This window comes from Typopeltis vanoorti, chromosome 18 (genome assembly GCF_054136105.1).
Source record: "Typopeltis vanoorti isolate ZY-2024b chromosome 18, IOZ_Tvanoo_1.0, whole genome shotgun sequence".
NCBI classification, from domain to species: domain Eukaryota; kingdom Metazoa; phylum Arthropoda; class Arachnida; order Uropygi; family Thelyphonidae; genus Typopeltis; species Typopeltis vanoorti.
In genome coordinates this window covers 98204425-98218575 of record NC_143566.1, presented here as the reverse complement: position 1 = coordinate 98218575, position 14151 = coordinate 98204425, and the positions used below count along the sequence as shown (strand labels likewise).

At 33.7% G+C, this 14151-nt stretch overlaps 2 protein-coding genes across 4 annotated transcripts in view; both read left to right on the top strand.

Moving 5' to 3' along the window:
- Su(dx) (WW domain containing E3 ubiquitin protein ligase suppressor of deltex) overlaps window positions 1-14151 on the top strand; it is a 436167-nt gene that overhangs the window by 17711 nt on the left and 404305 nt on the right. The window contains exon 2 of one of the 3 annotated variants that reach the window (XM_090407873.1): window positions 3195-3294. The exons of the other annotated variants lie outside the window; for them this stretch is intronic. The gene's annotated coding sequence lies outside the window, so the exon portion shown is untranslated. The remainder of the gene's footprint in view (window positions 1-3194; window positions 3295-14151) is intronic. 3 annotated transcript variants of the gene reach the window in all.
- On the top strand, window positions 5896-6405 carry LOC150096977 (zinc finger BED domain-containing protein 5-like). The gene has a single exon (XM_090408105.1). The coding sequence runs from the start codon at window positions 5896-5898 to the stop codon at window positions 6403-6405; it is 510 nt and encodes a 169-aa protein (XP_090264231.1).

Genomic DNA, 14151 nt, shown 5'->3' with positions numbered 1-14151 from the left:
TATATCCAAGGCTAAAAAAGTAACTAAAATCATAAAAAAAAAATACACCCTTACAACCACTTACTGACTATATAAAAAATCAATACGATAACATAAGAAAAGAGTGAATAACATATTTTATTTAAAAGCCATATATTTCAACTTGGAAATTGCATGTCATCATCAGAGCAGACCATACAACGTATTTTTGATTCCTATAATCCATGCTCAAACAACATATAAACAGTACGAAGAGTTCCTATCCCATATATTTCTGGCATCTTAGAACCAATATCTAGAATGCTTAAAAAAAAGTATAATCTAGTGGTGACAGTCATTCTTTTTAACAAACTATCAGATGGTTCCCATTTAAAGATAAATGATTCCCTCTCACTGTTGCTAGTGTCTACCAAGTTCCATGTGACTGTCACCATTCTTACTTCACACAAACTCGATGCTTTGTGGAGAAAAGAATGCAAGAACACCAATCTTACATCATTAATAGGAAATTTGAGAGTTCTGGCCTCGCATAACATAAAATGGAAACTGATCACAATATCCTATGGTCTGAAATGTGCTTACTCCATCGTTACCACCATAAGTTGGAATATTTATTATTATAATACAGCTATATTGCCTGCTTCAGTTTAGGAGTGCCCCTGTTTAAATGTCATTGGCTATTTACTCATGGGTTCTTAGGGCATTATGAGTGTAGATGTACAAAAAGTATATGTAGCTTAAGGAATAGAAATTGCACATACCTTTTTCTGGGTGTTGTGGCTTTTCCTCTGTCTGCGATGTCGAACTGCAGAGTGTGTGTGTGGTGTGTGTGTGTGGGGGGGTAGGCAGTTTGGTAGAATAAGTTAGAAAACTATTATAATACAGCTATATTGCCTGCTTCAGTTTAGGAGTGCCCCTGTTTAAATGTCATTGGCTATTTACTCATGGGTTCTTAGGGCATTATGAGTGTAGATGTACAAAAAGTATATGTAGCTTAAGGAATAGAAATTGCACATACCTTTTTCTGGGTGTTGTGGCTTTTCCTCTGTCTGCGATGTCGAGAACTGCAGAGTGTGTGTGTGGTGTGTGTGTGTGGGGGGGGGGTAGGCAGTTTGACAAGCTTCAGCCCAGGGGAAATTCTCCATGTATTATAATAGTTTATAATGAGGAGTAACATGGGAGTTTTCCCAGAAATAATATACATAAGTTGGAATGTTTATTTAAAGAAAATACTGAAACTTTACTTCATCGTGTGAATCAGATATGAGAGCATCTTATTTTGATTGCACATCATCGAGTTTTTAAATTAGAATTAATAATGCAATGCTACTTCAGTTTTTCCTTTATATTGTTTGATGTATAACATCACTCAGCTCTTACTGTTTTAAATTTCTATTGTTCATATTCTACTTTGTATTCAACCCTGATACCACTGATGATGACCTTTGAGGTTGAAATATATGGCTTTTAAATAAAATATATTATTCATTCTTTCTTTGTGTAATTGTGTTAATTTCTGAACTCTTATGGCACAAGTATTGCTAAAACAACAGCTAACATCCAAATTGTTGAACATAAGGACTATATCTGTTTCCACCACTCAGGATTTGCTGACCATGCTTTAGGCAGCTGCCACAGGATATGGCAGGTGCCCAAATTTGGGCAGCTCTCATCCTCCGTACTTCATTCCAGCACCTAAGGACATTCATTTTAGTCCACTATGGGTGCTATTTAGGACTTTAAGCTTACATTCTGTTGACAAGCTTCAGCCCAGGGGAAATTTTCCATGATTGCTGCGCAAGCTCATTAATTGAGAAAGAAGTAATATTTATTTGTTAATAAATACATGCATTTATAAGCATTCCGTTTAGGCTTTTATTTTTGTAGACAGAAGACATCTTAAGCTTGCGCGGCAATAGTTGAGCTTTGCGTTGTGTATTGAAGGCCGATGCTTGTTTGTCTAGTCAAAGCTACCTCGGCTTGCTCAGTTGTAGGAGCTTTCATGTCCTCACTGCTGCACTGTGATTTTATGTGCGCGAATAGCCATTCCGCTCCCTTCACGGCATCTTAACGCAATCAAAGTAGCTCTAGCTAGTGAGCTTCAGCCAGTCCTTACAAGTGTGTGCGTGTTGCTTGGAAAAATTCAGTTCCAACCAACTTTTTATGACGATGTTATTGACCAGTTCATAAAGAAGAACCGTAGGGTAGAATTTGTATTCAAGTAGCTAAATTGACAAAGATAGAATATCATTTATAAAAGAAATGTTGTATTTGTATGATTAAATGTACATAAATTTCTAAATATATAGTTTTAAATGGTCAGTAATTCATTATTCTGCTAATTAGACTTCAGTCATACCTCTCACTCCCTGAATGATACCAAGAGCAAGCATGAATTTCAAGACCAGCATTTTCCCCTGCATCAGCCTCATTACTCAGTGTAGTGCCTGCATGCACATATATTAAATTGTGTTCCCTGATGATGTCAATTTGAATTTGCTGAACATATTGGAAGTATTAATTAAATTTATTTTAGTTAATATTAGTCTACATCATAATTTCCTTAAAAAACTATAGTTATAAGTAAACAAATCCATCAATAGCTATAGGCTGTAGTTTAATTTTATTGAATCTTGTCATCACACAAGATAATAGGATTCATGGCAGAATATCTCATTCACTGCAAAGTGCTCCCAACCTTTGACAACCTACTTGATTCATTTGCTACTCTCCAAACAAAATATCTAATCCTTGTTAGTCGTACTCTTACACAACTGTTGTACATCCAGGAGTGAGGTTCACCGGTCGATATCTGATATTAGTCTGTCATTCACTTACACTTGGATGATATATTCCTTTTCCTTTCTTTTAGTGAACCTTTTATTTTAGTCAAGAATATATCATTTGGATGATATATTCTTGCAAAACAATTAGTTATTCAGCTTCTGTCACCTCTCTTCTATCTGCATTCATTAAAGTTAGCCTTCCATAGAATACCATATATGAATTACATACTTGTTTGCAAAATATTTGATTTTTTTTTTTTTTTTTTTTTTTTTACTTTTGCTGATCAAAAAACCTAGATGTACATATTTAAATCTTGAATATGTACACCTAGGTACATATTTTTTTTAAGTATTTGTATTATATATATATATATATATATATATATATATTTATTTAAATTTTATTAATATGTATGTTCATATTTGCAGATTAAATTTTATCTTAGAATTTTTACACTACAGGAAGTGATTTTTAATGTACATATGTGATATTAAGAAATCTTTGCCTTCACAATTTTTTTTACAAAAGGTTAGTTGGAATTTTTTTTTTATTCATAAAAGCATGATTAAAAATACATCACATCTCATTGCTGTGTGCTTTTAATTCTGTTTATTATTTAAAATTTTTAAAATGCATATTACTTGATTTGATGCTGTACATGCATTGAGTTCTTTAAAAAACAACATAAATTCGGACTAGCAGTTCAACAGAGACAAATCATCAAGTGTTATGGTAGCATACAAAATAGCTATGTCAATTAAGTTCTTTAAAAAGGGCATCGTAAATTAAAATACTGTAATCAATGAAAAACAAGAAACAAGGTATGATCCTACATCAGACTTGGTCATTTTCATCAACACCTGGTGCAAATGGAGCTTAGACACCATGCATCACATTGCTAGCCATTACATCATCATCATCATCATCAAATTCCTGCCATGTACCCTCAAGGGGTGTACAGGATATGACAGTACTACATGAAAAAATTACATCATTACTAACTTCCTATCTACAATTTTCCTCCAAATCAGTCTGTTACTTGTCAAGACTCCAACATTATCAGATCTTATATTTCTATCGTCTAAGGCACTTTGTACCGTATCAATCCACCTATATCTTGGTCTTCCTCTGGGTCGTTTTCCTGCCAACCTGGCAAAGAACACTTGTTTTGCTAATCTTTCCTCTCCCATTCTATTTAAGTGACCATACCATCTGAGATTAGCTCTGCTAACGCATTCCTAGATGCTGACAATGTCAAGTTCTTTCCTAATATCCTCGTTTTTAATATGATATTGCCATTGATGCCATCTGTTCATGCCTATAATCTTTCTCAGGACTCTCATGTCTGCGGTCTCTAGTCTTTGGTCAAGTGTTTTACTTCTGACCCAGCTCTCAGATCCATAAGTTAAAATTGGTTTGAACACAGTCTTGTATACAGCTAATTTAGTGTTCCGACTAATTTCTTTCTTATTCCATATGAATTTATTCAATTGACTTCCCACGATACCAGCTCTGCTGATTCTGTTGTTTGTTTCTATATTTAGTTTACCATCTTCAGTAAAAATTGTGCCTAAGTAGCTGAAATGTTTTACATGTTCCACAGGTTCTCCATTCACAACACAGTTGACATTTTCAATGATTCTGCCTATTTTCATTGTCTTTGTCTTTTTATTGCTGACCTTCATACCATATCTATTACAACAGCTATTCAATTTAGTCAGAGAATCTTGCAGACTTGTAGCGGATTTATTTAGAAGTATAACATCATCCGCATAAAGCAAAGAGCTGACATTAACATCTCCAATTAGCCATTACAAGACAATCCAAATCACGTGTGTCCAACTTTTTATTCTGTTTCAAATATACTGTAGTATTATATTTAACTAATGGTTATACACATGTAAGAGAAAACTATATAGAATTTATTTCTCTTATATATTTCACTCAGTATATCACGAGCTTCATACAGGGAGAAGGCAGAATTGTCTACAACAGGTGCAACCTGACAGTTGTAGCTGTACAAGTAAGAGGAAACACTAATAGAGTTTCAGATTCTGTTCATAATATAAATGTTGTGTCCAATTCTTTTGCCTTCTCGCTGAATGAATCACCGACATATTGAGGGAAATATATGAGTAATAAGTTCTATTTAATTTTCTCTTAGATGTGCGAAGCTGCTATTTAAATATTATACTATGTCTAACATGCATTTTTCTATTAAACATCAAATATTCTGTGTTACTGTTAATGCACATGTGCTTGTTAATTACTAGTAAATATAATAGCAAGCAGTCTTGTAGAAGTGGCCTTCACCTATAATTCTTGGTCACCCAAAGAAAGCTGTTCTCAGTTTGCATCTTATCACCTACTAGAGGTGATAAGATGTTAACCCAAGTTAGTTGACCTCTGGCACAGGCAAGTGGGTTTTCTCTCCTGGAAAATTGGGTTTTTCATTCTGCAAACTCAAGAAAATCGGCCGTATAACCCGCACTATTTCAGACAATAACATATAGTGTCGGGACCACTAGATAGTGGTACTGTCTGATGTCTCACTAGATGCTGTTTATAATTACTAATAATCTTATGCCAACTATCTCTGATTGGCTTCTGGTGAAGATTGAACTGTTCTTAGCTCCAAAAAGATAGGGCAAAACTGCCTTGCCTACTTTCCTATACAGCAGTGATTCTCAACCACTGTGCCGTGGCACTTTGGTGTGCCACGAGATTTTTTAAGTGTGCCACCACTGCGAATACCCATACACAAGCGGCATCAGACAAGTAGTTCAATCAGTTTTACCTTCCTAGTGGGGACTGGCTGAACCAATGCGCATTGGTTATTATAGTTCTGACTACTGGCTAACAAAGCTACATATTAGTTTAGTCTACTAGTCGCCCACTTGATGTGTGCATATGGTTAGTTACAACTTATATATTCGTTTTCATACGTGCAATACCACAATATTGCGTAGTCAAACTTAATTAAAACAGATTCAAAGGCAATATACAATATGTCGTTTTTAATAATTTTTTGACAAAATTATTTTTATTTTCAATGAACCCCCTAAAATGGATAAATGGATAAAAAAAAAAAAAGAAAGCTTAACAACGATAATGATGATGCTAGCGATCATGCTAACGAGCCCAGTACAAGTAAAGATGTTTCCTCCACCAAAAAATGAATGTAATGTTTATCGTAAGTATAATGATGACTTCTTAAAATTTGGATTTACATCTACAATGGAAAATGATAAAACTGTTCCCGAGTGTGTGGTATGTGGTTGTAAATTATCGAACAGCGCTATGGTTCCGAGCAAGCTCCAACGTCACCTGCTCACTAATCATCCTTCGCTAGCATCGAAAGACAAAGCCTACTTTCAAAATTCATTATCTGCAAGATCCAAGCAATTAAAGATTTTTAAAAAGCAAATTAGTGTGTCTGAAAAAGCTCAGATGGCTTCTTATGAAGTGGCTGAATTAATTGCTCTCAAATTAAAATCTCATAATTTGGCTGAAGAAATTATATTACCTGCTTGTCGTAAAATTGTAAAAAGAATGATCAGTGAAGCAGCAGAAATTGATGTTTGTAAAATACCACTTTCAAATGACACAATTCATCGCAGAATTATAGACTTGTCCTGAAATATTGAAGAAAATACTGCTAAAACTCTTGCAAATTCAAATTTTGCTTTACAAATCGACGAAACAACTGATATTATGGGAAAAGCACACTTAATTGCATTCGTTTGATTCATTCACGAAAATGATATAATTAATCAATTTTTATGTTGTCGTGAATTATCTGATTTCACAACAGGAAAACATATTTTCGATGAAATTAATTCTTATTTACAAGAAATTAAATTTTCGTGGAATTGTGCATTGGCATTTGTACAGATGGTACTCCGGTTATGACAGGATCTATAAAAGGATTTGTAGCACATGTAAGGGAACATAATGCAGATATGTTAGTTACCCATTGTTTTTTGCATCAGGAAACACTCATTACAAAACAATCGCCATCAGAATTGAAAATAGTGCTGGAACAATGTGTTAAAATGATTAATTATATAAAATCAAGACCATTAAAAAGTCGCCTGTTTAGTCAATTATGCCAGGCTATGGAGTCTAAATACAAATCATTGTTACTACACACGGAAGTCAGGTTGTTATCCAGAGAGAAAGTTTTGTCTCGCATGCTTGAATTAAAAAATGAGATAAAGATATTTTTTGAACAAGATAATAATGATTTTGTTGGTTTGTTGGATGACAAAATATGGTGTGCTAAGCTGGCTTACTTATCTGATGTTTTTGTTATTTTTAATAACATAAATACGAGTTTGCAAGGACCGAAAGAAAATATTTTAAACTCAACCGATAAATTGTTGGAATTTCAAAAAAAAATACTTTATGGAAGAATAAAGCACAAGAAGGTAGTTTAGAAAAGTTTGAGTCAGTTCCAAAAGATTGTTATAAAATAATTCATAAAATAGTTATTGATCATTTGACAATACTAGAGCAAAAAATTGTTCATTACTTTCCAAATTTAGAAATAAAAAAATTTGATTGGATTCGGAATCCATTTGTGATAAACGACACATCGGTGTATGAACTAACTTTGAAAGAAGAAGAAGAATTGATTTCTGTGTGTAATAACCGAGATTTAATTTTAAAACATTCAGAAGAATCAATTAATTCGTTCCGGATTAATCTTAGATACGATTATCCAACAATATCACAAAAAGCTTTAAGTGTGTTATTACAATTTTCCACATCTTATTTGTGCGAATTCGGATTTTCGGCTTTGACTGATATAAAAACGAAAAAAAGATCCAGACTTTTAAATCTGGATCACGAAATGAGAGTAGCATTATCATTTATACGCCCAAATATAAATGAAATTATCAAAAAAAAACATGCTGAAATTTCGCATTAAATGTAATTTATCATTAAATAAACATTTTGTTTACTTTGTAATTCAATTTCATTTTATATTTTATTGCAAATTATTCTTGTATGCTATTTTTACAAAATATATTATAGGTACATGAATTAATTAACCAAGTAAAATTCTTTTAAATTTATCTTATTGTTAGTGTGCCGCCAAATTTTAAAATTATTAAAAGTGTACCGTGATGAAAAAAAAAAGGTTGAGAATCACTGCTATAGAGGAATAAAAAGCATTAGCAGATTATTATTATTTATTTATAATAGCAAGCTTATTATGTTTAGGAGTGCCCCTTTTGTTAAACTTGACCAGAACCTTGTAGTTTAATGATTAAAACACATTAATAAAATGCGTGCTAAAAATAAATCCAGAAATTAAAATAAAAATTGCTGTATTATATTACTGAAAATAATGAGCCAAAGGCATCATTCTGGCAAGATCACACTATCCATGTTTACGAATATAATTATCCATTGAAGTTCTAAAGTCAGCTTAAATGGAATTTTATGAGAATAACATTTGGCATAGTACTTTCCTTTGGTTTGCACTATTTAATATGTAGGGGCATTCGGAACTTTTGCTTCCATCCTAACCATCTAGTGGCTCTTGAAAACACTGTGTCCTATGGTAATTTTGTGCTTCCATATTGGACTGCATAACATATCATGACTTCAATTATAACCATATCTGCATTGGGGGGAAAAACTAATATATTTGTTTTAAGATATATTACAAAACCATAATTCTATATTTTATTGGTATATTTGAAGTACCAAAAGGTGTAAATGTGTGAACCATCATTAATGAGGCATGCAAGAATATCAGGTATAAGGGAGAGCAAGAACAATTGTGAATAGAAATTTCATTACTAGCAAACAAATTATTAATAATTAACGTTTATGATATTAGGCAACTCGTATAGGTAAAGAACTTCTCCATTGCTTCCACCTTAGTATCACCACCTCTGAGTCTGTCTTCCACTGACGAGACCTTAATAAATGTCAAAACTGGTCTGGGTAGTGGCATTTCCCTTAATGCATAGCATTATACATGTCCGTAAGGAGATGTGCTTTGCATTATGGGAGATACTAAGACAAGGAGTGATGAGAGCTTGATCCACCTTTACCACGAGTTGCCTTACGCAAACTTTGTTTGCTTACACTTGGATAAAGGATTAAACTAAATTTATTATGTTTGTGATATTATATGTGTCCTATAAGTTGCTGGGTAGAGCAAATAATGTGAGATCTTATAAACTCTAGATATGCATATTTGCAATTATAATGGCATAATTAAAAAAATATATATATATTTGATATTTGTAGAGTGAAAGAGACTTGTTTGTGACATATAAATAACTATTGAATAATAAATAGCAGCTGTACATTTGGGTAGCTAATTAAATATGTTGGGGATAATGTGATTCATTTAGACATGGGATGAATACATGTGGGTTAATGGAGCATCAGATCATCTTAAAAATTTGTTGTGTGTTTCGTATATTTATTACTTGTTATGTGTATTTATTTCTATGTTTTATTTATATTGCTTGGTTTTCTAAGAATTTTCTTTTATTCACTGATGATTGGTATAATTTCTAGTCATCATCAGAATTATCCACTCTTTTGCAAATCCAAAATTTATTGCTTTTTTTCTTTTTCTTTTGTCACCTGTCTTTTCAGTAATAGATAACTCCATATGATAGTCGTTTGTAATAGATCAATGGATACAACCACTTCTTATAATACATAGATGGATTAATTTTTATTCTGGAATAGATGAATTTTTACTTACTATGTCTATTCATTCTGAAGACTGGAATAAAAATGTGCCTATAATGTGAAAAAACATTCAATCTTCAACAGACAGTATACTGCAGAAGCAAGAAAAACAAGTAGTTTTATTGTATCACTAAATAGAGCACCAAGATATTTGCAGTCTATGTATAGTCTATTTACAGTCTATTACATTAGTAGAGTCTCTGTAGCTCAGTCGGTATAGATAAAGCCCTTTGGTCAGAAAGACCTGGGTTCGATTCCTCTCCATGATATGAGGAACCTTTATCTAGTCTCTTTCGACTAAAGATGAGTTAGTTCGGGTTTTTCGTCTCTCATAAGAGGCCAACTGGCCCCATAAACACACACACACACACTTGGATTTACAGCCATGAATACTTACGACAATATGTGAAAGAATAGAATCCTCGCCACATGTTGTTATGCTTGTAGTCTACCCATGAGTCACATCATGGTAGCCAACCTCCTAGATAGGAGATGACACACGATTGGAATGGAGTGTAATCAGAGATACTAGAATGGCACTTCATAATGAATCTGCTCTGCTGCATGCATGCGAGCAGAGCAGATTTATTGTAGCACTAAACATAGTCTCTGACTGTTGAAAGTTTTTTCACTTGATTATACTATAAATTAAAGATGCCAAGAAATTATTATATTACTTAGTTTCATCCTTTATCCAAGTGTGAGCAAACAAAGTTTGCATGTGAAGTCAATTCATGACTGGGCTATAGAAGCTAATGACTTCACATCATTTGCCTTAGTATCCATTAATGCAAGGCACATATCCTTACGGACATGTAAAATGTGGCCTTTCCCATAATGCATAGCATTATGGAAAGTGCCACTTCCCAGTTTCGACCTTTATTGAGGTATGTTTACATGTGGGGATACCTCTCCAAAAACTCTCAGTGATCTACAAGATCACTCTGAATCTTACTGAGTGATCCTGAAGGATCTCTACTAAACTCATTACTCTTGACCTGAATCACCAAAGAACAGGAAACTCAGCAGTAGTTCCGCTTAGTGACAGGCAAAAAACAATCACTGAGTAGAGCCTTTCTACTCATCAAGAAGTAAGCAAGCCTAATAACAAGCATTAATAAATGTCATCAGTATGATCCAGACCTGGAGAACACAAGTGCTATTTTTATTGGACTAATGTTTATTATTGTTATTATTATTGAGGTCTCATCAGTTAGAGGCCCAGAAGTGATACCAATGTTGAAGTAATGCAGAAGTCATATTTCTATATATAAGTGGTCAAAAAGTGTCACAACTTATTACTAAAATACTCTGGATTAGAGATAGATGCTGAAAGTTTTTCTACTTGGTTATATTATAAATTAAAGATGCCAAGAAATTATATTCTTGGTTTCATACTTTAAACAAGTGTAAGGAAACAAAATTTGCACGAAGTAACTTCATAGCTTGGCTATTTGTATATAGAGGCTAATGACTACACATCACTTGCCTTTGTATCCCATAATGCAAAGCACATATCCTTATGGATATGTGAAATGCTATGCATTATGGGAAGGACTAGTGCTGGCTCTAGGGGTCCTGATGCCTCGATGCAAATTTAAGTTGAGTGCCCCATACTTTTTTAAAATATATAGTTAAAATTTAAATGCTAAAAACTCAAAACAGATATATTTTATGTAAAACTGTACAATTTGAAAAATACACATATTAACAACACAGCAAAAATCGCAAAACGTACAAAAATGCATGTAGACTAGAATTACAGATACATTGTCAATTACTGGCTATGAGCTATTTTAACTGGAAATGTACAAGCTAGAAAAATTGCACAATGATAAGAATAATTTAATTTTTAATGGAAAAAGCAATATACGAAAAAAATTCAATGATTTAAAATTTTACTTTTCCTGATTGTATGGAAATAAATTCATCCAAAACTTCACTTGTTTCTAGTTTCTTGCAGATATCACCTTCTATAACGATCGTTGTTGATAGTCTTTCCAGTGAAATACTACATCTTAGATATGTTTTAATTAGTTTGTCTTGAAAATGATCATTCTCCACTTTCAGCGATCATTTTCAGTCTTGAAAATGGAAGTGTCAAAAATATTCTAAACAAAATTGTTAAATTAATAAAGATGCTATCTAAATCATTTGTGTATATATATATTGTAATATTTTCGGTGGGTCTAAGCTGTAACTGTCTTGTATGATGTCCTTTAGAATTTGTATTTCATTATATAATTTGATGGCACAAATATTCTTTTCTTCACCATCAGTCAGTGCAACTTTTAAATCATCACAGTGTTTCCTTAAAGTGTACCTCATTCATGTTAGAAATTTCCTTGAAACTGGATAAAAACAAATATGCTAAAAAGTGACGTCAAGAGATTAAACTTTTCAGCCAAAGAATTAATAATAGTGTCCACAACTGGGAAAAAAAATGTAATTTTAAAGTTAGATTGCGGATCAGCTGGCACTTCGTCCAAACATTCATAACAGAACAATCTTTTCTTATGTCTGCATAATATACTGCTTTTGAACTCGGGAGAAATTTCTAAATCTAATGCTAGCTCTTTTGCCAATTCAAGTATAACATTAAAATTTCCATCCGATCTAAATTCTTCAGTAATTAGTGATAGTCATGGGCCAGCTATCTTTCATTGGTTACCGGTGGAGACTGAACTACCTACTCAGTATCCAAAAAAAAGCTAAATAGGGTTTAAAGGCCTTGCCTACTCCCTACAAGGAAATAAAGGCATTAGCTTATTATTATTATTAATTTATTCACATAATTGATATATACAGGATATATATAAACAGTGCCATACCTTGTATAGCACTGTTTTGAACAATGCGGGTTTTGGTCTAACGCGGTTTTTATTATTACACTAACATTGTCAACACTGACCGGCAACTACTGGGCACCGCAAGTAACAGTTGAGAGCCACGTTTATGCAGTAGTTAATTGATTGACTCTCACTTAGACGCATTCTTTCCCCATGGCATTTTATTATTTACGTTAATATTAGTATTTAATATTTTTTTATTATTTAAGTATGAGTGAAAAGAGACAAAACAAAGAAGACACTGTTGGAGTAACTAAAAAACACAAGTGGTTGACATTAGAGAAGAAACTCGAAATTATAAAATGTCACGAGAATGGCTCTTCGTTCGCTAAAATAGTACATGAGAATTCAATGAATGAGTCATCTGTATGAACAATTATTCAGAGCAAAGAAAAGATTAAACAACATGGAATGAGCACTGATTCTTATTTGTCAAAAGTGATCACGAGAAATCGATCTTCTACAATGGAAAATGTGGAATGCCTTCTAATCATCTGGATTGAAGATTTCTAATCAGAAAAAGATTCCTTTGAGTCAAATGATAATCCAGGCAAAAGCAACAAGTCTATATGACAAAATAAAAGAAAATGAAAGCAAAAATGAAGGAGGTACAACCAGTGAAACTTTTATAGCAAGTCGCGGGTGGTTCTACAATTTCAAAAAGCATATGGGACTCCATAATGTAAGAATCCAAGATGAAAGCACAAGTGCTGACACTACAACTGCAGAACTATTTTCCTGTGAATTGAAGGAGCTTATTGAGAAAGAAGGCTACACAGATAATCAAATTTTTAACGCTGACGAGACTGGCTTGTTCTGGAAAAGACCATCGTGCACATTTCTAGTAGAGAAGGAAAAAACACAAGCTGGGTATAAAGTGTCAAAAGACCGATTGACACTTTTACTAGGAGGTAATGCATCAGGTGATTTAAAATTGAAGCCACTGTTAGTGTACAGAGCTTAAAACCCAAGCGCTCTTAAGGGCTTTACAAAGAACAATTTACCTGTTCATTGGCGTTTGAATAAAAAAGCGTGGGTGACTCATTCAATTTGACTGGTTTAAAACTTTTTTTTGCCCTGAAGTTAAAAGCTAATGTAAAAAGAATGATATTCCTTTCAAAATTTTGCTTTTTCACACGCCTGCCTAATGATACACTTACCTTCACTGTATACAGAAAACCCACACGCAGGCAGATACTTTCACAAACTCTCCCACCACCACCCCTCTCAACAATATGGCATTATTAAAACTCTTACCAAGAGAGCCCACAATCTTTGTTCCAGTGGAACCGCCCTCACTACTGAGCTTAACCACATACACAGCACTTTCCTCTCCAATGGCCACGGTGATCACAGTATCAAAAAAAAAAAAAAAAAAAAAAAAAAAAATCAACTCCTCCCCCATTCCCCGTCCTTCTCGTCAACAAGATTTTAAAAATGTCATCACCATACCCTACATCCGTGGCACATCCGAAAAAATAGCCAAGATACTAAAACAGTACAACCTACACACAGCATATAAGCCCCACCGCAAACTTGCTACCCTTATCCGTTCTATGAAAGATCAGCTCCCTCCTCTCTCTGCCTGGAGTTTACAAAGTACCCTGTTCCTGTAAGCTGGCGTACTTTGGACAGACAGGCAGATCAGCATCCATCCGTCTAGAGGAACACAAGTCTTACATCTTCAAACACAACTATGGCCATTCAGGCTTGGCTGACCATGTTTTGGACACCACCCACAGGGTATCATGGAAGAAAACCACCATGCTCCACCACAGCAAATTCAAGAAAGAGAGACTTTTCTTAGAAG